This window comes from Nicotiana tomentosiformis, chromosome 6, assembly GCF_000390325.3.
Source record: "Nicotiana tomentosiformis chromosome 6, ASM39032v3, whole genome shotgun sequence".
Taxonomy (NCBI): domain Eukaryota; kingdom Viridiplantae; phylum Streptophyta; class Magnoliopsida; order Solanales; family Solanaceae; genus Nicotiana; species Nicotiana tomentosiformis.
In genome coordinates, this window is record NC_090817.1 from 47,902,427 (window position 1) to 47,927,446 (window position 25,020).

The 25,020-nt window shown below is 39.2% G+C and overlaps 2 protein-coding genes and 1 long non-coding RNA gene across 4 annotated transcripts; 2 read left to right on the forward strand and 1 right to left on the reverse strand.

Annotated features, from left to right (window-relative positions):
- Positions 1-4,610: 4,610 nt before the first annotated feature.
- LOC104095589 (pectin acetylesterase 7-like) lies at positions 4,611-9,327 on the forward strand. Of its 2 annotated transcripts, XM_070177326.1 has the most exons (12): positions 4,611-4,865; positions 4,952-5,034; positions 5,182-5,311; positions 5,440-5,519; positions 5,662-5,748; positions 5,830-5,954; positions 6,048-6,108; positions 7,776-7,829; positions 7,929-8,006; positions 8,396-8,477; positions 8,611-8,750; positions 9,003-9,327. In XM_070177326.1, the coding sequence occupies exons 1-12, from the start codon at positions 4,724-4,726 to the stop codon at positions 9,144-9,146; spliced, it is 1,206 nt and encodes a 401-aa protein (XP_070033427.1). In that variant the 5' UTR covers positions 4,611-4,723; the 3' UTR covers positions 9,147-9,327. The 2 variants fall into 2 exon arrangements, with proteins under 2 accessions (XP_070033427.1, XP_070033428.1); XM_070177327.1 differs by lacking the exon at positions 4,611-4,865 and having other exon boundaries at positions 5,140-5,311.
- A 4,108-nt stretch (positions 9,328-13,435) lies between these two features.
- On the forward strand, positions 13,436-14,422 carry LOC138893946 (uncharacterized). The gene is made up of 2 exons (XM_070178617.1): positions 13,436-13,945; positions 14,159-14,422. Exons 1-2 carry the CDS (start codon positions 13,436-13,438, stop codon positions 14,420-14,422), a joined length of 774 nt encoding a protein of 257 aa, XP_070034718.1.
- Positions 14,423-18,814: 4,392 nt separating this feature from the next.
- LOC138893311 (uncharacterized) lies at positions 18,815-24,170 on the reverse strand. Its single transcript, XR_011408552.1, has 2 exons — positions 20,801-24,170; positions 18,815-20,718 (listed from the first exon to the last, which is right to left on the reverse strand). It is a non-coding gene; the product is annotated as an uncharacterized lncRNA (long non-coding RNA).
- Between the last annotated feature and the right edge of the window lie 850 nt (positions 24,171-25,020).

Consider the following 25,020-nt stretch of genomic DNA (forward strand, 5'->3'; position numbering starts at 1 on the left):
TCTAAGGTTTAAAGCTTAAGTTAAAATAGTGACCGGATGTCGACTTATGTGTAAACGACCCCGGAATAGAGTTTTGATGATTCCAATAGCTCCGTACGATGATTTTGGACTTAGGAGCGTGTCCAGAAAATTATTTGGAGGTCCGTAGTGCAATTAGGCTTGAAATGCCGAAAGTTGAATTTTTGAGAAGTTTGACCGGGGGGTTGACATTTTGATATCGAGGTCGGAATCCGATTCTGGAAATTTGAATAGGTCCGTAATGTGAAATGTGACTTGTGTGAAAAATTTGAGGTGAATCGGACATGATTTGATATATTTCGGCATAAGATATAGAATTTGAAGTTTCAAAGTTCAATGATTTCGAATTTAGGTGTGATTCGTAGTTTCAATGTTGTTATGTGGGTTTTGAGGCCTTGAGTAGGTCCATATTATGTTATGAGACTTGTTGGTATGTTCGGATGGGTCCCGAGGGGCTCGGGTGAGTTTCGGATGGTTAACGGATCAAATTTGGACTTAAGAAAATGCTGAATCTGCTTCCTACTGGTGTGATCGCACCTGCGAAGTTTTGATCACAGGTGCGATGCCGCATGTGCGCGAAATCAGTCGCAGAAGCGAGGGAGTGCTGGCTGGGAAGGCATCGCAGAAGCGCAAGCAAGGGCGCAGAAGTGCTTGCGCAGGAGCGGTCCAATGCGCGCAGAAGCGCGACCGTAGGTGCGGTCCTTGGCATCGCAGAAGCGATTATGGCTGGGCAAGCCATTCTCGCAGAAGCGAGATTTTCCCGCAGATGCGACCCCTTGTCCGCAGATGCGAAAATCGCTGAGATAGAACCTTAAATTCGAGGGTTCGACATTTTAACCCATTTTTGAATTTTGGAGCTTGGGTTGGGCGATTTTGGAGAGAAAAGTTTTCACACAACTTGGGGTAAGTGTTCTTAACTCCCTTGTGATTATATTTCATGAATTAATCTTCATTTTTGGTGTAAGATTATTGAATCTTCAAGAGAAATAGAAGAAAAATTTCTATAATGTCACAAAATGAAGTTTTCAAGTTTGAATACCGATTTGGAGTCGGATTTGAGTGAAATTAGTATGGTTGAACTTGTAATTGGATGGGTTATCGTATTTTGTGAGTTTCGTCGGATTTCGAGACGTGGGCCCCACGGGTGAATTTTGGGGCGTAATTTCAGATTTTGTGGAAAATATTAGCATTTTGATATGGAATTAATTCCTATAAATTGTGTGGACTGAATCAAATTAACTGTGGTAGATTCGAGCCGTTCGAGAGTTGATACGCGCATAATGGGATTTCTGGAGCATTGTTTAGCTTGCTCGACATTGGATTCGGCTTGTTCGAGGTAAGTAACTCTTCTAATCTTGGAGTTGAGGGTATGAACACTGAATATATGTATTTCGTAAATTGTTGGGAAGTGACGCACATGCTAGGTGACGGACGTGTGGGCGTGCACTATAGAAATTGTGACATAATTGTTTATGTGGAATTTTGTAGTTAAATGATTTTGGCATTTTCCATGCGGTTTTATGAGTTAAATAAATTGAGCTGAAAAGCATATTAAAAATCATGTTGAGGCTATGTGCCAGTATTATTGGGACCCACAAAGGTCATATTACTGTGTATTATTTGTTTTAAATTAAAAATTCATACTCAGTCATATTCATTTCATTGCATATCATATCTCAGTCTCTATTGTTATTTATTGATACATCATATCATCATTTTTGGGCTATTTTCATGACATTGTGAGCCCGAGAGACTGGAGGGATTGATGACCGAGTGAGGCTGAGGGCCTGATTGTGAGGATTATTATATGGATCGGGGCTGCCCGCCTGCAGCATGCTTTATATACTTTATTATTATAGCACGTGAGTTGTCCGTGCAGATTATAGTGCTTGGGCTGAAGGAGCCCCTCCGGAGTCTGTACACACCCCCAATTAGCGCAGGTACCTAATGAGTGTGAGTGCCGAGTGTCGAGTGCCGAGTGTTGAGTGATTGGGAGGCATGAGTGATTGTGAGGTATGCCCGAGTGGCATGAGTGATGGTGAGGTATGCCCGAGAGGCATACGTGACTGTGAGGTTTGCCCGAGGGGCTGTATATGAGTGATGTTCTGCCCGAGGGGATGTTTATGATTTTATCACTGAGTTGCATCATATTGGCATGCCCACATGACATACAGACATAGAGATGTATTTTTCTCATGCTGTACAACATCACATCATTCATGATTTCTCACACATTTCTACAGATGGGCATAGTGATGCATTTGTTTTACACGGGTTATCCGTAAGGAAAATGAAATATCTTATTTATTATTGAAAAGATTTTGGGAGAAATTATTATTTTCAAATTATTCATATTTTTGGCAACTTCGGCAAACGATTTGGGTTTCACTGATATATTTGAAAGGAAGAACTATTATTTTTGAAATCATGATTTGGCTGAGCATTTTATCTCTGAGTTACTTTTGGTATTATTTACTTTATGTTGTTATGGACTGTTGTGGACTGTTGGTTATGGACCCGACCTTGGTAAAAGCTCGTCACTACTTTCAACCTATGGCTAGGTTTGTTACTTACTCAGTACATGGGGTCGATTGTACTAATACTACACTTCTGCACATTGCGTGCAGATGTTGGCTGTTATTGTTATTGTGCTCGATGATTGCGGGATTTAAAGATGTACCTGCGTTCCTATTGTAGCTGGCTCTTGTTCAGGGTAGCCTTAGATTTATAAAAGCTCTGTTTATGTATTATTCAAACAGACTATGTATTTATTTCATTTCCGCTTTGTATACTCTATTCTTAGAAGCTCATGATTTGTACTACCAGTTCTTGGGAATTGTATAAGATTAAGATCTTTATTCACTTAAATTGCTTTGGATAATTGAAAATTGGCTTACCTAGTGGGTTGGGTTAGGTGCCATCACAACTAGTTGAATTTTGGGTCGTGACATTTTCGTGGTTAAATCCCATTTTTTAAAATCAAAATCTAGGTTTTTCAACTAAACCCATAATTTTTATAATTTTTCATGTTAAAATCTATTCATAATCTATGTATTTAACTTACATTGGATAGAAATTACTTACCTTCAATAGCTAGGTGAAAATCCCTCTCTAAGAAGCTCCAAAATTGCCTAAGAAGTAAAATAAATGAGCCAAAATGGCCTAAGTCCCGTATTAAATGGACCCTTCTGCCTCCAGCGATTTCCGCTTTGGCGGAGAATCGGCCGCTTATGTGGCTTCATATCTGAGGAAAAAGCATCACAGATGCGGCTTTCCCTCAGCTGGCCTATTTCCGTATCTTCGGATAGTGGCCCGCTTATGCAAGCCCGCGTCTGTGGCGCACGTGCCGCACTTGCGGCCTTGCTCGCTTCTGCGCTTGCCATCTTCGCACATGCACTTTCACAGGTGCGGTCCTTGCTCCGCTTCTGCGATCCCTGGGCAGCCCACGCCAGGCCGCTTCTGTGGTTGTTGGCTCGCTTCTCTGAGCTCGCACTTGGGCTAGCCCCTCGCAGGTGTGATTGCACCAGAAGCTCTGCTGCTTCAGTCATTTTCTCCAAGTCCAAACGACTTCCGCGCATCGTCCGAATGGCATCCGAGCCCCCGAGGCCTCGTCCAAATATACTAACAAGTTCGAAATCATAAATCGGACTTGCTCGACCTCACGCAACACGAAAAATAATACAAAAACTAAGTATCACATCCCAAACCAAATCGAATCAACTTATGAACTTCAAGTTCCTCCAACTTGCCCCGAACGTGTCGAATCATACTTAAACTACTCGAAATGACAGCAAATTTTGCGTGCAAGTCTTAAATCACCATACGAACCTATTCTCGGGCTCGGAATCCCAAACGGACCTCGATAACACCAAAACCTACTCCAAACTAAATTTAAAGAACTTTAAAACCTTCAATAAGCCAACTTTCAACTTTAGGCGATGAAACGCTCCCGAGTCATCCAAAACCCGATCCGAACACACACCCAAGTCCAAAATCATCATACGAACCTATTGGAACCGTCAAATCCCGGTTTTGAGGTCGTTTACTAGAAATGCTGACCCAAGTCAAACTTAACCCTTTAAAGCCAATATTAAGGAATTAAGTGTTCCGATTTCTACCCGAATCCTTCCAAACCCGAACTAACCGTCCACGCAAGTCACAAAACAATAAAAGCATATACGGGAAGTCTTATTTAGGGGAATAGGGATCTAGAAAGCAAAACGATCGGTCGGGTCGTTACAACTAAATTGTTCATTGTTGCAAGTTTAAAAGATATTAAATTATTTTAAATTTAACAAACGAGTCAACATAATAATATTATTGTTGTCATTTAAATGAATATCGCATCAATTTTAATGCCCTACATAATTTATTCTTTTTGTGTGTAAATTTTTAGTTTATTAACACGTGCAACGTAATTATTCTAAAGCTAATAACAATAATAATATAGATAAATGATAGGCCTCAAAAATATATCTTGAGGTCCAAAGTGAAAAAAAAAAAAAACAAGCGGTTAGTCCCTTTACAATGCCTAATTTTCCGGTACTCCACTTTCTAGCTCCCTAATGGAAGTATATATAGATCGTTTCAAAATTGATTAGTTAGGGTCAATACCTCTTTTGCAGCATATTTACAATATATATATATATGTTCAGAAAAGTTGTTTTCTTCATAAAACTGTTACATCCTTTATAAGTTTTACAGGATGGTGATGGCGACAAGATCTCTTCAACTTTTTTGCTTAATTGTTTGTTCTTTGGCCATCATCAAAACTGAAAGTGCAACAGACTTGGATTTCTACGAAGTGAAGAAAACAATTGTTAAGAACGCGGTGTCAAAAGGAGCAGGTTATTTTCTTAACTTATATACAAATCAAAATCTAAATTGGGAAATCGAAAATTGAAAGTGTGTTTTTGGCCTTATTTATTGCCAGTATGCCTGGATGGATCACCTCCAGCATACCATTTTGAACCAGGATTTGGGGAAGGAGTTGAAAATTGGTTTGTACAACTTTCGGTAAGTCATGTATAACATATACATGTGTAATTCAACTTATATTTTTGGACTTGTGCAGGAATATTGTTTAAATATTTGAAAATTTTTACCTTGTAATATTTTCAGATTTTCCCCCTTTTTGGAAATTTTCATGATTTTCTTAATTAGGGAGGAGCATGGTGCACAAGCGTCGAAGCATGCAAGGATCGTAGCCGGGACAATAAAGTGGGTTCTACAACTACTATGGGGCCATACACATTTCAAGGAATTTATAGCAAGAATCAGAGTGCAAATCCAGGTTTTCTTGGATTATACTATCCACATCTCCTTCTGAATTTATAAAGAAAAATTGTTTGTGTAAACAGTAACTAAAGTGAATATTTCTAGTTTTACATATCTTGTTACTAATTGAGATAAAATATGCAGATTTCTACAACTGGAACAAAGTGCTTGTTAGATATTGTGATGGTGGAGCGTTCACTGGAGATGTCGAATACGTTGATCCTGTAATGCTCTTTTCAAGTCATAATTTCAAATTACAATTTTGAAATGTTTAATTATCGATCTGTTGAATATCTACTAGAAAAGAAATTAACACTCCTTAATTACAAGAGAACGTGGAATTTAATCATATTGTATTTTGTTTAGGCTACTAATCTTCACTTCAGAGGAGCAAGAATTTTTGAAGCAGTAATGGAGGATGTGTTGGCAAAAGGATTAAAGAATGCCAAGAATGTATGTAAATTCTATGTTGTAGTTGAAATAATTAATTAAGTATACTAATTAGATTTCTTTTGGTGAAATTAACGATTGCAGGCTATTCTTGCCGGAAGTTCAGCCGGAGGATATCCAGCAATGCTATATTGTGATCGTTTCCGCAGTCTACTGCCAAATACTCCTAGAGTGAAATGCTTTGTTGATGCTGGTTATTTTATCCATGCGTAAGACTTTCAAAGACCGTACATTATCGTCTATTACAAAATCGTACAAGTTTTCAATTGCAATATAACTTTTGAATTATCTCTTTTTAATAGGAAGAATCAAAAGCAAGCAAGAGGCTTCGAAGATATATACAACACACTTGTTACTTTACATGTAAATTCTTATTCCCTTCTTATCCTTCTCTCCTAATTTATTTTAGTTTAATATAAGTTACTAAATAATACCTTTATTTTCATTTTACTAATTTTTGTACACGCGCGTCTCATATAAATTAGAATAATTTATTTTAAAATCATATAGATAATATATTAATGTATGTGTATAATGAGTATTAAAAAAACTAAAACAAAAAAATTATAAGCTCAATTTGATGAATACTCAACCTATTGAATAAAAGATTATTGTTTAAAGGTCTGCGGTAGTCCTGGAAATTTTTCATATTAGCGCATCATGCTAGGGACTTTTTTACATGTTTTTTTTTCGCATTAATATATTTTACTTGGAAAATATTCCAATAACTGACAAAAAGAGAAAATACAATTTGTTAAGTAAATATTGTCGTAGTAATATGACCTCAAATTAGAGTAGACTATAAATTTGAATATCACCAATTATTGTAATTACCGGTTCTAACATGGATGATTCTATATCTCAAAAAAAAAAAAAAAATGTACAGTAAACTTTAATTTAAATATCACCATTTATCTATTGTAGTTACCAGTTCTAACATGAATGATATTATCTTTCAGAAAAAGAATATAATTATGTAGTTCCATGAATACTCGTAGAAAGTAACAAAGAAAAATTAATATGAAATATAAAATAACCGGCACTTTATAACGATAGATATAGATCTCGATGGGATAGTGACTCGGAGAAGAATTTAAAATATATTTATATTAAAAAGACAAAGTGACACTTACTTGAAAAATGAGAAGACATAAGAGAAAATTGCAAACAATCCTCATGTCGCTGTCTCGCTGATAGAATATGAGAAGCTTGGTAATGAAAAGAACCACTAAAAATATTATTTTAGGAGAAGGCTACCTTTCTTTGATGCATGTTATTTTACTTTACTATATTTAAATGTTTAGACACCTTATTATGCACTTCTATAGAATATAATGTTGTGAAAGGTTGTGCAAGAAAATTATTATAGCGGAAGATGAAAGATACAAACAATCAATGATAACTAAGAAAAATTATAATGTTGTAACAAATGTAAGAAGTATAGAAAGGCTATTAACATGGAAGATGAAAGAAAATATAAATATATAATTACATTTATGTATACGATTACATTATATATAAGAGTAATATTTGACTGAAGGGCAAAATGACCATTCAACTTTTAATGGGCATTTTGGTCTTTTTACTTTTCCTTTAGGTTTTCACACTTATAATATAGTATATATATATATATATATATATATATATAATGATATGATATGATATAGTGTTGTTTCACCGAACATAATTTTAATGAAAGAAAAGACTCTTGGCCTATTCCAAAAACATCCTTAGTATTAGTGGTCGAAAACTTGCCATGATATTTATATAACAATAGGACGATATCGTTAAACGTAAAATAAAAAATTTAAAGTTAAACGTTTCAAAATATAATAAGGTATTATTCTTTCTTGAATAGACTAAGCGAAAGAGTATTATATTAAATGAAAAAGAGGGAGTAACAAAAACATTTCATGTCAGAAGTTCCATGATATCAATTACTTACTTAAAAGAGGAGTCAAGAGTTAGTCAATTCTTTTTTGTTATATATACATGGGGTTAGTGCTATCTAAACCTATCACGAGTTGCAGGGATCTGCCAAGACGTTACCCAAATCATGCACTTCAAAAATGAAACCGCTATTGGTACAATTACCTACTTCCCAAATTCAATATATTGTTGTTTGAATCTTTTGTCATTAAACTACTAATTATAAACATACAAACTCCAATTCGTGACTGCAGTGCTTCTTCCCTGAAAGCATGCAACAAAATATCAAGACACCACTTTTCATTGCGATGTCAGCATTTGACATATTTCAGGTAATTAGATGTTTATCAATTGTTATCATTTTGTTTATGCTGTGCAATTGACTAAAAAGAAGCTCCGAGTGTTTCTTGAAAATTTAAACATGTTTGGATAGCCAATTTCCTTTCTTTTTTTCTTGTTGAAGATTTACGATATTTTGATACGTGGAAGAACTTTTTACAAGTACACCCTCATTCCACTTCTTCAGATAACAAAATAAAATTATTATTATTTTTTTTTTTTTTGCATAAAATGTGGAATCACTTACACTAACATATTTTTTGAAAGATGTCAAGAAGTTTTTTGTAGACAAACTCGCTCTATCATATTCTATTATGTGGTAAACTATTTAGATTTTTTCTGTTTGCCACTTACTGTATATCTTCTAAATGAACTGCTGCAGATTAACACTACTGTAGAACCTCATTTACACGACGTCATTGAAAATGGGACATGCACTACAAGTCAGAACAAAGCCTTCAGAGGTAATTAGAACAAATTAAATGAGCTAAACAATGATTTAGTTCTTTTACTATTAAATGAGCTAATTAATTATCATATCACTACCAACGAAAAAAATTCATTACATTTCTAACGTTTTTGGATTGTTTATTTCAGAATTTAGGTCGGAATTCTTAAGTACTCTGCCCAAACCAAACAATCCTAAACTGAGAGGTGTTTTCATTGACTCAGTAAATCATCATACATCGCTACTGATAAGGTGGTCTCCTGAAAACGCCACTATGATAAATAACCTGGTAAGAGATAATTTATTTACAATTTATGTTTGGGCATTAATTCACTTTTAATTCTTTTTGACTACTACTTACTACACCTTTAGGTTTATGTAGAATAATGTATTTCATAATGTCTTTAAATTCGGTTGTTCAGTTCATAGATTTAAATTCATGCTATGGTTATTAGTTTATTGTGTTATAATAAGAAAAGAAAAAAAATCGAAGAACATTTCTATATGTTAATGACTTGTCAAGTGTATGTTTTATATACAGAGTCTACCAAAGGCATTTGGTGATTGGTACTTCGATCGGAAGTACTGGTATGTGATAGATGAGCATGATTTGCCAATCTCTAAAAAGCATGAGCATGAGTTGCGCAAAGACGGTGGGCAGACCCATAAGGAGGATAATCATTAGTCAATGTGCAATACTTAGAATCCATTTATGTCAAAATTTGCTGACAACTTTAATTTCTCATGTCTATTGTAAATTGTTGACAAGGAGGATCACTTCCACCAAAATGGTGTCAATTTCGTTGCTCCACCATTGTGGCATAAGATTTACTTTTGAGTCGAATTTAAAAGTAATAGTGTTATATATCTAAGTGGGTGCAAGAAAAAAACGGAAAAGGGCTATATTTGCCTTGTACTATGATATACTCCCGCGGGGAAAAAAGATTATCCTAATTTGACTTGACACAAATTTTAATAAACAAGGGAAGATTTTTGAGATATATGGCCTTAAATAAGTCATACCATTTGTGCGGCTGTAAAACTTATGAAACTTGTGGCCCATTCACAACATTTTTGTGGTTATAAATACTTCGTATTATGGAAATATTAAAAAATGCTAATCTTTTTGAAATGGAATAATAAGAAAATAGTGTCAATCTTTTTGAAACAAAGGGAGTATTAGTTATATATAGTCTCCATAATACTATTCGATACTTTTTACCCTTACAGTCAGAGGCGGATTCAGAATTTGATGGTTACGGGCGCCACTGTATTTAATGTAAACTTATCACTAGTGGAGGAGGTTAAATATGGTGTACATTTGATCGGTTCGCTCTGCTTAATTTGGTTCGGTTCAACCCATTTTAAATTAGTTCGGTTCGCTTTATAAGATTCTTGGTGCATAAATAAATACGTGATAATCAAATAAAGAATATTGAGTCATATATTTGAAATCAAGGGAAAAATAACAGTAGATGGATAAAAATAATAATTAAAATTATATTCAAGTAGAAGTTTTGAGATGTAAAAAAGCAAACAGAAACAAAATCAAATTTTATAATTTAAATAAATAATAAAAAAACGGGGTTGTATAAAGAGAGAAAATATAAAAATGAAGAAAATAAGAAAAAGAGAATGGAAAAGGGAACAAGTAGAGGAAAAGTAATATTGAATTGCATTGAGGAAAAATACTTGGTCATTTATTTGAAACCAAGGAAAAAATAATATTAAATGGATTACAATAATAATTAAGTCATATTAAAATAAAATTTTGAGATGTAGAAAATGAAAACAGAAGCAAATTTAATTTTAAGAAAAAGAGAAAAAAAGAAAATAGAATGGAGAAAAGGAACAAGTGGAGGAAAAGTTAAATGTAATTGCATTGAGAAAAACTAGTTTCAACTTGGGCCTCGAATCTGGTAAGCGAGTGCTCTGACCATGGCTCCTACAGTCTCATTGCTACTTGGGGTGCCAAATTCTTTTTATGTACGTTTCCTGCGTGAAATACTAGTGCATACATGTAATTCTATCAGAGCGATCAGGTGGCATACCACCCCCTTTCCCCTACATAGATCCGTCCCGGCTTGCAGTTAACCATTTACCCACATCTACCCTCCCGTCTAACAAACCCTGCACCACAACCTTCCTCCTACACGTGGCTTCATCTTAACCCCCAACTCATTTTTTAAAGCATCACTTTAAATCTTAATACCCAAATTAATAATCCACCCAAAAACCCGATTCAAGAAGTTATTAAACACCTGCCGCCCGCCTCTACCGTGACCACCATCACCTCCACCGTCGACTACTTTATTCTCTCTTTCCCAATCTATTCTCTTTCATCTAGCAACCTCCTTATCCTCCCACAATAAAATTTTAGACCTCTTATCACCTTCAATATGGATAATTATCAGAGAACTAGATTAAAAAATTAAAATTTTGTCGGAAATTTTTTATTTTATGTACTCTAATTTTCGTTTCCTCCACACAAAAAAAATAACAACAATCACTAAACAAATCATAAATACACTTAGGATACACCCAAGACCTCTTTCTCTGTAAATGCATTTTGCTTTATAGAACTCAAAAAAAAAAAGGAAAAAGAAATACACACAAAACACATAAAAGAGTATTTTTTTAAAGATGGACGGAGGGACTAGGATTTTATTTAAGAATATTTTTTATCATGATTTCGGCTTTGGTGGTAGCTTAGTCAGCATTTTTGCTTTCCTTTAGAGTTTCGGCCACTGCTCATCTTGCGAGAAACTATGTTGACTGGTGGATTTTTATGCTTGAGATGTTTCTCTGATAGAAGAGGTTGAGGAGAACGAAGAATAGAAGATTGGTAGGGGAAGAGGAGAGGAGGGAAGAAAATGGCGATGATGGTGGTCAAGGTGGAGTCATTCCTCGATTGGGTCTTGGGGTGGGTTACTGTATACGGTCGAAATCGGGCTCATCTATTTCATGACGGATCGAAATCGAAACATGATGCATTGAATATCGTCCCCAGGTTCCATCGAACCAAAGAACGAAGTCAGAACATACGTCTCCAAGATCTTCGAGCATGTGACTCCGGAATCGATCCCGATTCCGAACAAGCTCGAGGAAAGATTATCGGACCCAATAACGGAAGGTCAAAGTATCCGCAACCGGTCGGATATCACGGCAGGAATCTCGGCACGTATCAACAAGAGACCGATTAATTAGCAAATCACGAGATTTCTTACCTTTTATAGAATTGTACCTAAAGCAGGACTCCCCTACTATATAAAGTGGGTCTGATTCTTTGTAATGGGCATGGTAACATGCATCCCAAAAGTATTATAATATTATTTTCTTTCTGCAAGCTACTGTTCTTCTATATTTGACATTATTTGGATCATATTCAGTTTGAGTGAGGTCTATTTCTCAAAGCTATAAATGTTCAAGTCACACGGTTTGAATTTACTTTATTATTATTTTCTTTACTTATAGTTCAATCTATCGCTTTGTGTCAAATTAATCTACGTATCTTTAAAACCACTTATAAATTTGATTGTTATCCGATTTTGAGGGTAAATAGTTTGGCACCCACCGTAGGGCTAAGGATAATAGTGGCTATTTGATACAAATCTCCATAACACACACTGCTTTACACTTGCTCTTTGAAGTATCTTTGATTCCAGGCTAAAATACAAAAATATCAATCTCTCAATCAACATCTCTGCATGTTGACAACGAGTCCGGTCACCAAGGTGCTGATCCTATTGGAATTCCGATCGCAGATCCGATTGACGCTAATTCGCATGTGGCTATCGATGCAAATTTGCCTACCGACCCCAAAAATAGCGTTCGTGGTGGAGCTCGAACGGCAACTCGAAACACACAAAATGTTGAAGGAGATGGGATCAACCTACGAATGATCTTCGAAATGTTACAGGCTCAACAGGCGGCGATAGCTCAATTACAGAACCAAAGCCGCGCACCAAGAAGGGCTGAGCCCGATCCTTCCCGGGAAGTCACCCGTAGGGATGAATCGGTCGTAGAAAGGTCAAATGAACATGAATTGGGGACTAGCTCCGAAATTATAAAGATGCTTGAGGAGCTGAAAAAACGGATAGAATCATGGGAGAAGAAGATCGAGGCTAACGACAAAAGGGTGGAAACTTACAATTTTAGGGTAGACAAAATCCTAGGAGCACCTCCGATATTAAGGGCCTGGATTCCAGGAAATTTGTACAAAAACCATTTCCTCCCAATGCGGCTCTAAAGTCGATCCCAAAAAAATTCCGCATGCCTAGAATTCCTAAGTACAACGGAACGACTGACCCAAACGAGCATGTCACTTCATACACATGCGCCATCAAAGGAAACGACTTGGAGGATAATCAGATCGAGTCCGTCTTACTGAAGAAATCCGGAGAAACCTTATCAAAGGGAGCCATGATATGGTATCATAACTTACCCCCTAATTCTATTGACTCATTTGCTATGCTTGCAGACTCTTTTATGAAAGCACACGCTGGGGCTATCAAGGTTGAAACCAGAAAATTGGACCTCTTCAAAGTGAGGCAAAAGGATAATGAAATGCTCAGAGAATTTGTATCTCGATTTCAAATGGAACGGATGGATCTGCCACCGGTCGCTGATGATTGGGTTGTTCAAGCTTTTACTCAGGGGCTTAATATTCGAAGCTCGGTGGCTTCATAGCAGCTAAAGCAGAACTTAATAGAATATCTGGCTGTTACATGGGCCGACGTGCATAACTGGTATCAGTCAAAAATCAGAGTCGAAGATGATCAACTCGGGGCCCCTTCGGGGTCAGTTTATCCAGTCAGAACCTTCGACAAAGTCAAGAGAGAGAGAGGTCGTGAATCGAGGCCAAATAGGGATAGGTATCAACCATATGATGGAGATCGGAGAAGCAGCGGGTCCGGACGAAACCCCATGTGAAACTAAAGGAGGAACGACCGAGGTCAAAGCAGTCGGGGACTTATGACCAAAAATGTCCTTGACAGGTCTAAAGACGCACCAAGGCTATCGGAATACAACTTTAATGTTGATGCTGCCGCCATTGTATCGGCTATCGGGTGCATCAAAGATACCAAAAGTCCTCGACCCCTACTGTCTGATCCAACCCAAAGGAATCCTAACCAGATGTGCAAATATCATGGCACTCATGGTCATAGAACGGAGGATTGTCGACTGCTGAGAGAGGAAGTAGCTCGTCTATTCAACAGTGGGCACCTTCGGGAGTTCTTGAGCGACCGAGCCAAGAATCATTTCAGGAACAGGGATTCTAACAAACAGGCAGAACAAGAAGAACCTCAACACGTCATCAACATGATCATCGAAGGAGTTGATATCCCACAGGGGCCGATGTTAAAATGCACCAAAGTATCCATCACTGGGAAGAAACAAACTCGGGACTACATACCGGAAGGTACTTTATCTTTCAACGATGAAGATGCGGAAGGGATCGTGCAACCCCACAATGATGCACTGGTAATATATGTACTCGTAAATAAAATTTGGGTTAAACATGTGTTAATTGATCCAGGTAGCTCGGCCAACATCATACGATCAAGGGTCGTGGAACAGCTCGGTTTGCAAGACCAAGTCGTGCCTGCAGTTCGAGTTCTAAAAGGATTCAACATGGCTTGTGAGACCACTAAAAGTTAAATAACATTACCAGTAAGCACCGTCGGGATCATCCAGGAGACCAAATTTTATGTGATCAAAGGGGACATGAGATACAACGCTCTATTGGGAAGTCCATGGATCCATAACATGAGGGCAGTGCCTTCGACGCTGCACCAAGCATTGAAATTCCCAACACCTGACGGAGTTAAAGCAGTCTACAGGGAACAACCGGCTGCAAAAGAAATGTTCGCGGTTGAAGAGGTGACACCAACATCTACAGTTTCAACATCGAAGGGCCCAATCCAGGTGGTCAAAAATGGGCAAAATAGCAATCACTGATACCAACTTCGGCAGATTCGGACAAACAAGGGGAAGTCGAGGATAATGATTATATCCCCCGAAGATTTTGACGCCACTAAATCGACGGTCGAGGAACTGGAACAAGTCATATTGCGAGAAAACTTGCCCAATCGAAAGGTATACCTGGGCACGGGGCTAAGCTCTGAGCTCAGGGAAAAGCTTATTCAATTTCTTATAACTAACGAAGACTGTTTCACTTGGTCCCACCTCGATATGACAGGTATCACACCGGAGATAACCACTCAGAAGCTGAGCCTAGACCCGAAGTTTCATTCGATTAAACAAAAGAGGAGACCCCAGTCCAAGATCAAGCATGCTTTTATCAAGGATGAGGTATCTAAACTTCTTAAAATAGGGTCTATTCGGGAGGTCAAATACCCGGATTGGTTAGCAAACATAGTGGTAGTCCCTAAAAAGGGGAATAAATTAAGAATGTGTATAGACTATGAAGATTTGAATAAAGTATGCCCCAAAGACTTTTTTCCTTTGCTCTACATCGACCGTATGATCGATGCCATGGCCGGCCACGAGACCCTGAGTTTTCTCGACGCCTATTCCGGGTTCAACCAAATACGGATGGACCCGGGTGATCAAGAAAAAACTTTCTTCATCACTAAGTATGGCACGTACTGTTATAACGTAATGTCGTTTGGATTAAAAAATGCTGGTGCCACATACCAACGCTTAGTAAATCGGATGTTCAAGAAACAAATAGGAAAATCAATGGAGGTTTACATTGACGACATGTTAGTTAAGTCCATACGAGCAGAGGACCATTTAAGATATTTCTAGGAAACATTTAGTATACTGAAGCAGTATAACATGAAGCTGAACCCAGAAAAATGTGCGTTTGGAGTATGGTTGGGTAAGTTCCTCGAATTTATGGTATCCAATCGGGGAATCGAGATCAATCCTGATAAGATCAAAGCCATCGAAGATATCACGATTGTGGATAACGTAAAGGTCGTGCAAAGGTTAACCGGGCGAATTGCCGCCCTGGGGCGATTTATTTCGAGTTCATCCGACAAAAGCCACCGATTCTTCGCACTGTTGAAGAAGAAGAACGACTTTTCATGGACCCCGGAATGCCAGCAAGCTTTGGAGGAACTCAAAAAATATTTATCGAGCCTGCCCCTGCTTCACACATCGAAGGCGGACGAATAACTGTACTTGTACTTGGCGATCTCGGAGATAGCGGTAAGTGGAGTCCTAGTTCAGGAAGAGCAAGGTACGCAATTTCCAATTTACTATGTTAGTAGAACCTTAGGTGAGGCCGAAACTAGGTACCCTCACCTGGAAAAACTAGCGCTCGCTTTGTTAAGCGCCTCTAGGAAGCTAAAATCGTTTAACCAATGTCATCCCATATATGTCGTAACTACTTAACCAATGAGGAACGTTATGCATAAGCCTGAACTCTCGGGCCGACTGGCCAAATGGGCCATAGAAATAAGTGGATACGATATTGAGTATCGACCTCGGACCGCGATTATGTCTCAAATTTTGGCAGACTTTGTGGCCGACTTTACACCGACGCTAATACTCGAGGTCGAAAGAGAGTTGTTGATTAACTCAGGAACTTCCTCGGGAATATGGACCCTCTTCACGGACAACGCCTCAAACGCAAAAGGGTCCGCACTTGGCATCGTATTGTAGCCACCAATAGGTAATATAATTAGACAACCTATTAAGAATGTAAAATTGACTAACAACCAGGCTGAATATGAGGCCATGATTGCAGGCCTTGAACTAGCCAAGAGCTTGGGGGCAGAAGTGATCAAAGCCAAATGCGACTCCCTCCTTGTGGTAAACCAAGTCAATGGAACATTCGAGGTCAGAGAGGAACGAATGTAAAGATACTTGGAAAAATTACAGGTGACATTACACCGGTTCAAAGAATGGACTTTACAACACATACCTCGGGGTCAAAACAGCGAGGCCGATGCCCTCGCTAACTTGGGGTCATCGATCGAAGATGACGAGTTCAACTCGGGAGAAGTCGTACAACTTATGAGATCAGTAGTGGAAGAAGGCCATGCCGAGATCAACTCGACGAGCCTAACTTGGGACTGGAGGAATAAGTACGTAGAATATCTCAGATCCTGTAAACTGCCCTCGGATCCAAAAGAGTCAAGGGCCCTGCGTACAAAGGCAGCCCGATTGAGCTTGTCCGAAGACGGAACCTTGTTCACAAGAACATTTGATGGCCCTCTTGCTATGTCTAGAGCTAGGCGATACTGAGTATGTTTTGAGGAAAATCCACGAAAGTACTTGTAGAAATCATTTGGACACCGAATCGCTGCTTCAAAAAATAATTAGAGCCAGTTATTATTGGATCGACATGGAAAAAGACGCAAAGGAGTTCGTTCAAAAATGTGATGAGTGACAAAGACACGCTCCGATGATCCATCAACCTGGGGAGGTGCTCCACTCAGTTTTATCACCATGGACGTTCATGAAGTGGGGAATGGACATTGTTGGCCCTCTTCCATGGGCACCCGATAAGGCTCAATTTATATTATTTGTGATTGACTATTTTTCTAAGTGGGTTGAAGCACAGGCGTACGAGAAGGTTAGGGAGAATGAAGTCATCGACTTCATTTGGGACCACATCATATGTCGGTTCGGAAATGCCATCCGAAATCGTATGTGACAACGAAAAACAATTCATCGACAGCAAAGTGACCAAGTTTCTCGAGGATCATAAGATCAATTGGATCTTGTCAACACCTTATCACCCTAGTGGGAACGGACAAGCTGAATCGACCAACAAAACCATACTCCAAAACCTCAAAAAGAGGTTAACCGACGCCAAAGGAAAGTGGAAGGAAATCCTACCCGAAGTCCTATGGGCATACTGTATGACCTCAAAGTCCAGTACTGGGGCCACCCCGTTCTCATTGGTTTATGGCGCTGAAGCTCTAATACCGATTGAAGTCGGAGAGCCAAGTATCAGATTCTGATATACAACAAAGGAATCAAATGACGAGGCAATGAATACGAGCATGGAACTATTGGATGAAAGGCGCGAAGCCGCCCTTGTTCGGTTGGCTGCCCAAAAGCAACGGATCAAGAGATATTACAACTGAAGGGCCAACCTTTGATACTTCAACGTTAGGGACTTAGTGCTAAGAAAGGTCACACCGAACACCCGAAACCCGAGCGAGGTAAAGTTGGGATCGAACTGGGAAGGACCGTATCATATCGTCGAAATCACCGGAAAAGGATCCTACAAGCTCGGAACGATGAACGGTGAACAACTACCGAGCAATTGGAATATAACTCACCTAAAATGATATTACTGCTAAGGTATGACCCCATTCATTTTCTTTTATTTATATTTCGGACTAACACTTGTAGGTGACCGACAAGGAGCAGTACAAAGTTTTAGGTCTGAAAGCACGCGTTTCCCTCTTTTTTCATTGAACCGGTTTTGTCCCAGATGGGTTTTCTGGCAAGGTTTTTAATGAAGCAATAGTGGATCGTGCTAACTTAGAATCAAAGACCGATAACAAATCAGTGTCAAAGATCACATTAACAGTATCCGAAGCTTCTCTCTATGATCAACTTCGAATATTGGGTGGCATTACTCTCAGATATCGACTTTAGCAAGGAAATTACTTCTTGATAGAAGGGTCTCGATTGGTAGGATTTATTGTAAGGGCCAAACGGTCAAATGAACCGTGCCCGCATAGATTGCTCGAGCCCTAGCATAAAGCATGTACGCATGTATAACTGTTTTACACAAGAATAAAGAGAAGTTTCTTCCTTGCAATCATCTTGTCTTTTAAAAAATTTCTTATTTACATTTCTTAAAGAATTCCCTGCTTCTGATCCCCTAAAGGTAACGAGCCCAAGGGCCGCTTTAACCTGAGATCGAACAATCACTCTCTCACTCGGGGACTGCCGTCCGAAAATAAACTCTAACAGTCCAAGCTATTAGACCTCGGGGGCATAAGACCTATTAGGAAACCCCCGAATTTTAAAGGCCACGGCCATCCCCACTCGGGGACTGTTATCTTAGGCAAGCCCGGATAACTCGGGAAAGCAAGCCCACTGGGCGACACACGAACTAAAAGGCTACGGCCATATTAACACGGCTTGGAGATGTCCGAGACCCGTAATAAAAACAAGGCCTTCGAAGAGAAAATTTTCATAACTGGTTATAAAGGCTACCCTCGGTGAACTATAATCTCAACTACTTACTTTGGGAGGAAGTTTCCCATAACACCGAACCCCCAAAATGCCTTAAAACAGAATAATGTAAAGGCAAGGTTTGTTTGAATCTTCGAACATAACCTAATTATTTCGTGCTAAGGCATTTCGATCTTTGTGAATATAAATAATAAAGCAAAGTGAAAAATTCAAAAGCTATGAAAGGGAAAGAATGCCTTATATATTTATACAAAAATATTTTTACAAGGGCCAAACAGCCCGATGAAATTTTTTACAAAGGCCGAACGGCCTCAACAAAAATGCAAAAAATAAAAAACAAAAACATCTAAAGGCCTAAGTGGCCTGGTCCTCATCGGGGGCAGCGTCTTCACCCTCAGGATCTTCCCCGCCTTCGGACTCTCTTAAGCCTCGGATTCATTATCATCCTCGGGATAAGCCAACCTTTTAGCCTTAGCTTCGAGCTCTTTGGCGTTCTCGATCTCAGCTTATAGGTCGAAACCCCGAGTATGGATTTCCTCGAGGGCCTCCCTTCGAGATTACCATTTAGCATGCTCAGGGATATTTTTTGCTCGAACCTAAGCAGCCTTGACATCGGCCTTATGAACAGCTACCATCTCATCGGCATTGGCCTTAACTACTTTGGCCTCAGACTTGGCCGCTTCGAGCTCCGTGGCCAAATTTTCCCGATCAGAGATAGCTGAATTCAACTGGGACTGGAGCTCCTCAATATTCTTGGCATAAACCAAAGACTTATTATTTATACCTCGGAGTTGTACTTTAGCCGAAGCCAGTTGGGCCCGGGTGGTCTCCTTTTCAGAGGTCAGGCGGTCCATGTTCTTTTTCCATTCTTCGGCCTCAGCCTTTACCGCATCTACCTCTTCGCGAAGCAGTCCGATATTATCGATCTTCTACTAGACCTGCGGGTTCAGACCGTTAGCCATCGTGACCGATTCGTCGTCACTAATTTCAAAAATTCTTCTTACCTGCTCAACCAAGTCGGAATGCTCTCTCCGAGCCACCTCTAACTCAGCGAGCCTACGGATCTCCACCTCGTACTGGTTTAATTCTTCCCGGTATCGGAGGAATGATTCATGGTGGAGTACCGAAGCCTATAAACACAGAAGGAAGAGTTACGATCATCTACAAAATAATCTAAGTACACACTAGAAATTATTAGGAGGTATCTGAGGTTACTCGATTTAATGCCTGTTGGGCTTCGTTGAATAAATAAGGCACTTCCACCTCATTCATCTTGGCCTGATCCTCCTCAGTCACCAAGCACCGAAGGTAACTGGCCACCACCACGGGGGTATAAAGAACCCGGGCATCCTCTGGAATGGACATAATGATTGACCTATTCCGGTGAGGAATCAAACTCGGGGCTGGGAACCGGTTGACTAGTTTCGGGCTCGAGGCAGGTCCACTTGTCTCCGATGATGGACTCTTCTTTGGCACCAGTATATCACCCAACCCGGTGATGTCCTCCGTAGCGGTAGAGTCTACGCCATCAAAGAAGTTTTGAAAAGAGTCTACCGCCCCTTATGGCTCTTCGTTGGGTCGTTCTTTCAGCGCTTGAGCATCGACGTTCATAGACTTAGTAAATAATTGCGAACCAGAGAGGTCTATCACTATGGGTATGCCCTTCGGAGCACTATCCGCTGTCCGGGAGGAACTGGCTACAATCTCGTTATCGGCCTCCCCATCTCAACGCAAAGCAGCATCGCCTCTTTCTGGGTCGGAAGCTTTGGATAAAGCTCCCTCATCGATCACCCCGAGTCGAGGTAATTCAGTTTCAGCTCTCACCGGTTTGGGGCCTCCTCGTACCTCGAGCCCTGACCGCACACAGGCCACCAGTTCAAAGTTCTCTTCTTCTTCTTCTGACTCATCCCTGAGCCAGTGGAGTGAGTCCAAATAGGGCGCCCGAGCACTGGTGCTACCCATAGGTTTACGCACCAGACTTCTTTTTGTTTTCTTCTTTTCTGAGCTCGGAGAACTAGAGGCCCTCTTCCTTTTCGTCTTATCACCCTGCCTCGGAGAAGGGGACTCGAGAGGCACATCCTCGTCACTGGATGGAGGCCTCATAGCAACATCCTTGGGAAGACCTGCAAAAGAAAATGGAACTAATAAGAACTCAACGGCTCGAGGAAAAAATCAAATATTATTAAATCGTAAAAGGAAACTTACCATGGGAACGTGCCTCCCACCGGCCCTTCGACAGTTCGCGCCACGCGCACTCGGAATAGGGTTTCTATGACACGAGGTCCTCGACCCACTCATTGAGTCGAGGAACTGCATTCATCATTCGAGCAATAATTACAGCACAAAATGTCGATAAGAAGGGAGGAGAAAGTGAAACAAGTGGATTCAAGAGTTAGAAATCCAAACTAGTCGAAAGTTCACCTCTTTCTCTCTTCGCGGCTGATTGACGAAGACATATCAACGAATAAAGCTCTGATAATTGGGGATTTGTGTGCTATATGGTATGTTCTTCTTTCCTCTCTTTGAGTTGAGTTAGGTTTAGGCCATAACAAGCCTAGATGTTAAAGAAAAAGATGTTAAACTTGAAGTTGGAAGTATGTTTGAGGTATTGTGCGTATGGGACTAATTTGGAAGGTCTTTTTCCTAGGTTTCGGCTAGTTTTTGAAATAGTAACTTGGATGTGTTGTTGTTGATGTTTCTCTTGTCGTTTTTGGTGTTGCTTTGAATTGAAAGGAAGTGATATAGGTGCTGCCCAATTTTCTGAAAATCATAGGTGTGTTGTTGATTGTTGGACTATTTGGGAGGCTTAAAATGATTATTGTTGATGTTGTTTGGGATTTTTGGTGATTGTTGTAACTTGTGGGAAGTCATATAAATAGGGGAGGTGCTGTTCGTTTATTATAGAATAAAGTGTGTTATTCAAATGCGATATGTTATGACATTTGTACTGTGACGATAGTATTGTTCATTGCTTGTAGACACAGGAGCTGCATGTTAACTTAGCTTGAGGATTGGATAGGATATTAAGAGGTATGTTAAGGCTAATCCTTCCTTCTTTTGGCATGATCCAGTTAACAAAACGTAAATGTAAAGTTATTCCATAAATTGTTCTACTGTCAGTGGTTAAGGATGTCTACATTATTCATTCCTGTGAAATGTAATTCAAAGCATGTCTAAATATGTTCCTAAGTCTCTATTGAGGCATACGATAAAGATGTCCTATTGATCGTAAAAGGCTCTTCATGCATTTACAACCGAACTATGACCGATTGGGCAGTTATACATTTACCACCGAGCTACGGGTAGTCATGTATTTACCATCGAGCTATGGCCGGTTGGGCACTTACGCATTAACCACCGAGCTACGACCGGTCAGGCAGGCAGGCATTTACCACCGTGCTACGGCCGGTCGGGCAGTTACCACTAATTAGTTTGGCAGTCATGTTATGATATGGATAATAGTCCCAAAGAGAGGCATTAAATATATAGGTATAATTAGTATGCATACCATGACCCTCAGTGGAATTGTAGAGGTTCAGGTTGATTCTTATACCTCTCTCATTGATGTTGACTAATTGTTATGTTTCAGTTCTGCCTTACATACGTGGTACATTATTTGTACTGACGTACTTTTTGTTATGGATGCTGCATTCATGTATGCAGCTGTAGGTAATCAGTTTGACGAGCCCTCATAGTAGACGAGGTTAGCATTCAGCGAAGGATCGGTAAGACTCCACTTCATTTGGAGTGCAGCCGAGTCTACAAATTATCGTATCAGAGTTTTGCTATAGACTTATGGGTAGACTGGGGCCCTGTCCCAACCATGTTTCGATGTCAAATACTTAGATGATTTGTAGACACAGGTTCATTATGTAAAATATGTTTGTGGCCTTGACGGCCCGTGCGTAATCATGTTTTGAGTACAATGGCTCGCTGATACAACGTTTGCCCACTTATAGTTATACATTACGAGTTGTGGCTATATTGGCCCATGATAGTTACAAAAAGAATGAGTTCAACCAAGTCGGCCTATGTATGTTCTAGTTTTCGTCAAATGATCGTGAGATACAGAGTGGTTCGCTCAGGTCAGCACGCCACCAGGTGTCAACCATGCCTCCCCAGGTTCGGGGTGTGACAGATATGTTTTCTGAAAATGACTTTTTGAAATGTTTGTGGCAAAAGGTTTTTGAAAATAGTTTGAAATATATTTTTGGGAGGCATGAGAACGGGAACCGCCTTGGTTGCGACTAGGTGGCCAACAATGTCGCCGTCCAAAGTGTTGGTTCGTCACGTTCTCATCTTTCCCTTTTCCATATGTATTCGTCATCGCCTCTTTATTTTCGGGCTCAATTCGGAAGGTCAATCGGAGGGTTATGGCCTTACTAGTTCACAAGTTATTCTCATCAGCTGGTAACGTGATCACTGTCCAAATGTTACAATAACTGCAAATCACAGACAGCTTAAAAACGGAGCAACAACGACAAAACAAAACCAAACGAGATAACAGTAAAGGAAGACGAGCAACGAAAGTCAAGCAAATGGTAGATACAAAGTCACAACAATATTATCAGTGGAACAAACGCACATCATAGGGGATTAGGTAACAAAGGCTCAACAAGGATGTAAATCAGAAATTATCCTTTTAACACCAAGTAATCTTCACATAGGCTAAAAGCAGTCAGGGGCCGCTGGAATTTAAAGCTTTCTGGTTAGGTCGCCAGAAAATAAAGGGCAAAAGATATATTTAACAATAAAATAGTAATTGTCCACGTCCCACTTACAGGTATACGCCAACAACGAGAGACAGTGATAACGCCGACATTTTGTCTTTACAGCCAGACGGAGGAAGCAAATGCAAAACGTTGTCAAACAACAAGCTACGACTAGATCTGACATTTTTGGCATAACAGTAAAATTAACCAATGTCATTTAAAGTTAGAGGCTTTGCTTTGATGGCCACACCACCGGAACAACGGCCAATAGAGAAGCTAGGTTCAATATTCTGCAGGAAAATGAATTCTGACCAGATCTAAAAGTTATCCATGACTTCCAGTGCATCGTGGTTGTGATTCAAACGAAGTAGTGGTGGTGTGCGGTTGATGTAGCAATTACTGGCCGGTCGGTGATGAAAAACGGTGGCAGCGTGCGTAAGAGATAGGGGGAGATGGAAGATAGCCAGGAGAGAAGGGGAAGAGAGGTTCAGGGGGGTGCGACTGCCTTGTGAAAAAATGAGAGGAGGGATACGATTTTTCCTTATTAAAAATGTTGATGGTATCCCCTCCCCTCCCCCCCCCCAAATGTGTAGTGTCTAGATATTTTATGTAATGGGGTGTTAAAAATATGTGGCCTTCATTTAAACAAAAACTAAAAGGACAATGTAAAAATAAAATATGTGGTCAAAAATAAAATCACCACTTTATACCATGAGCAAAACCGTGTGCCCGTAATACTATGTGGTATAATACAATGAATGCTCTTTTATTTATCTATGTATTTATACATATCAGTGTAGGATGACTAGCTTACTAGTTAAGCTTAATAATGAGGCAAGGAATAATGGTCTTTAGTTAAAGTAGAAAATAAAAGATAATGTAAGAATAAAATATGTGGTCAAGAATTAAAACACCAATTCAAAACCACTGGCCAAATACTGTGTATTTTATCTGTGTATATATAGGTATATCAGTGTAGGATATTTAGCTTACTAGTTAAGCTTTAGAAAAAGATAAAATTGTGGTTTTTGCCCACTAGGTAGATGCTTTTACCCATTGGATAAGAGGGTGTCAAGTCATATCACGTCACATCCAAATATCAAGTCACATCAAGTGTGTTATCACATAGAGTATGTTGTCACATCAGATGTTCACGGGACATTAGGTTTAAATGTATGTTATCATAATTATTTTATTATTTTTTGAATGGTAATAAATTGATTAAAAAAATTAATATTTTAAAAATAGGACAATTATCAATAATTTATTTTGAATTTTAGAAAAATGATGACCAAAAATAATGTTTTTAGAAAAATGCACAAAATTTTTAGCATTTATGTTTTTGCAATAAAATGATAAGAATTCTTATATTTTGTGAAAATAAGAATATTTATCAATAAATTGCATTAAAGCTAAAAATGTATAAAATACTATATTTTATCTTTTTTTTTTTACTAGAAAACCTGCATAAGTTAATTCTTAAATATAGAGGGTCAAAATTGAGTATCAATAACAGTCACATCTCAAGTCAGAAAAACTCACGGGTACACTGACATCTTATCAAGTATTACGCACGATCTTATTGAGGTAAGCGACTTGATCCCAAAAGAGTAATGACACGATTTCCTACCATGGCGTATGACCCGATCCCATAATAGTACCACTGAGGCATTCAGCCCGATCCCACAATCGTGTATATCATTGAGGGTCAGC

What these genes read in the sequence shown, in the direction of transcription:
- LOC104095589 (XM_070177326.1), top strand. Translation starts at nt 4,724, where the DNA reads ATGGTGATGGCGACAAGATCTCTTCAACTTTTTTGCTTAATTGTTTGT. An exon ending in GATTAAAGAATGCCAAGAAT is followed by an intron (nt 5,749 to 5,829) that starts GTATGTAAATTC and finishes TAACGATTGCAG; the next exon opens with GCTATTCTTGCCGGAAGTTC. An exon ending in GCTGGTTATTTTATCCATGC is followed by an intron (nt 5,955 to 6,047) that starts GTAAGACTTTCA and finishes TCTTTTTAATAG; the next exon opens with GAAGAATCAAAAGCAAGCAA.
- LOC138893946 (XM_070178617.1), top strand. Translation starts at nt 13,436, where the DNA reads ATGACCAAAAATGTCCTTGACAGGTCTAAAGACGCACCAAGGCTATCG. An exon ending in AACCCCACAATGATGCACTG is followed by an intron (nt 13,946 to 14,158) that starts GTAATATATGTA and finishes GGGATCATCCAG; the next exon opens with GAGACCAAATTTTATGTGAT.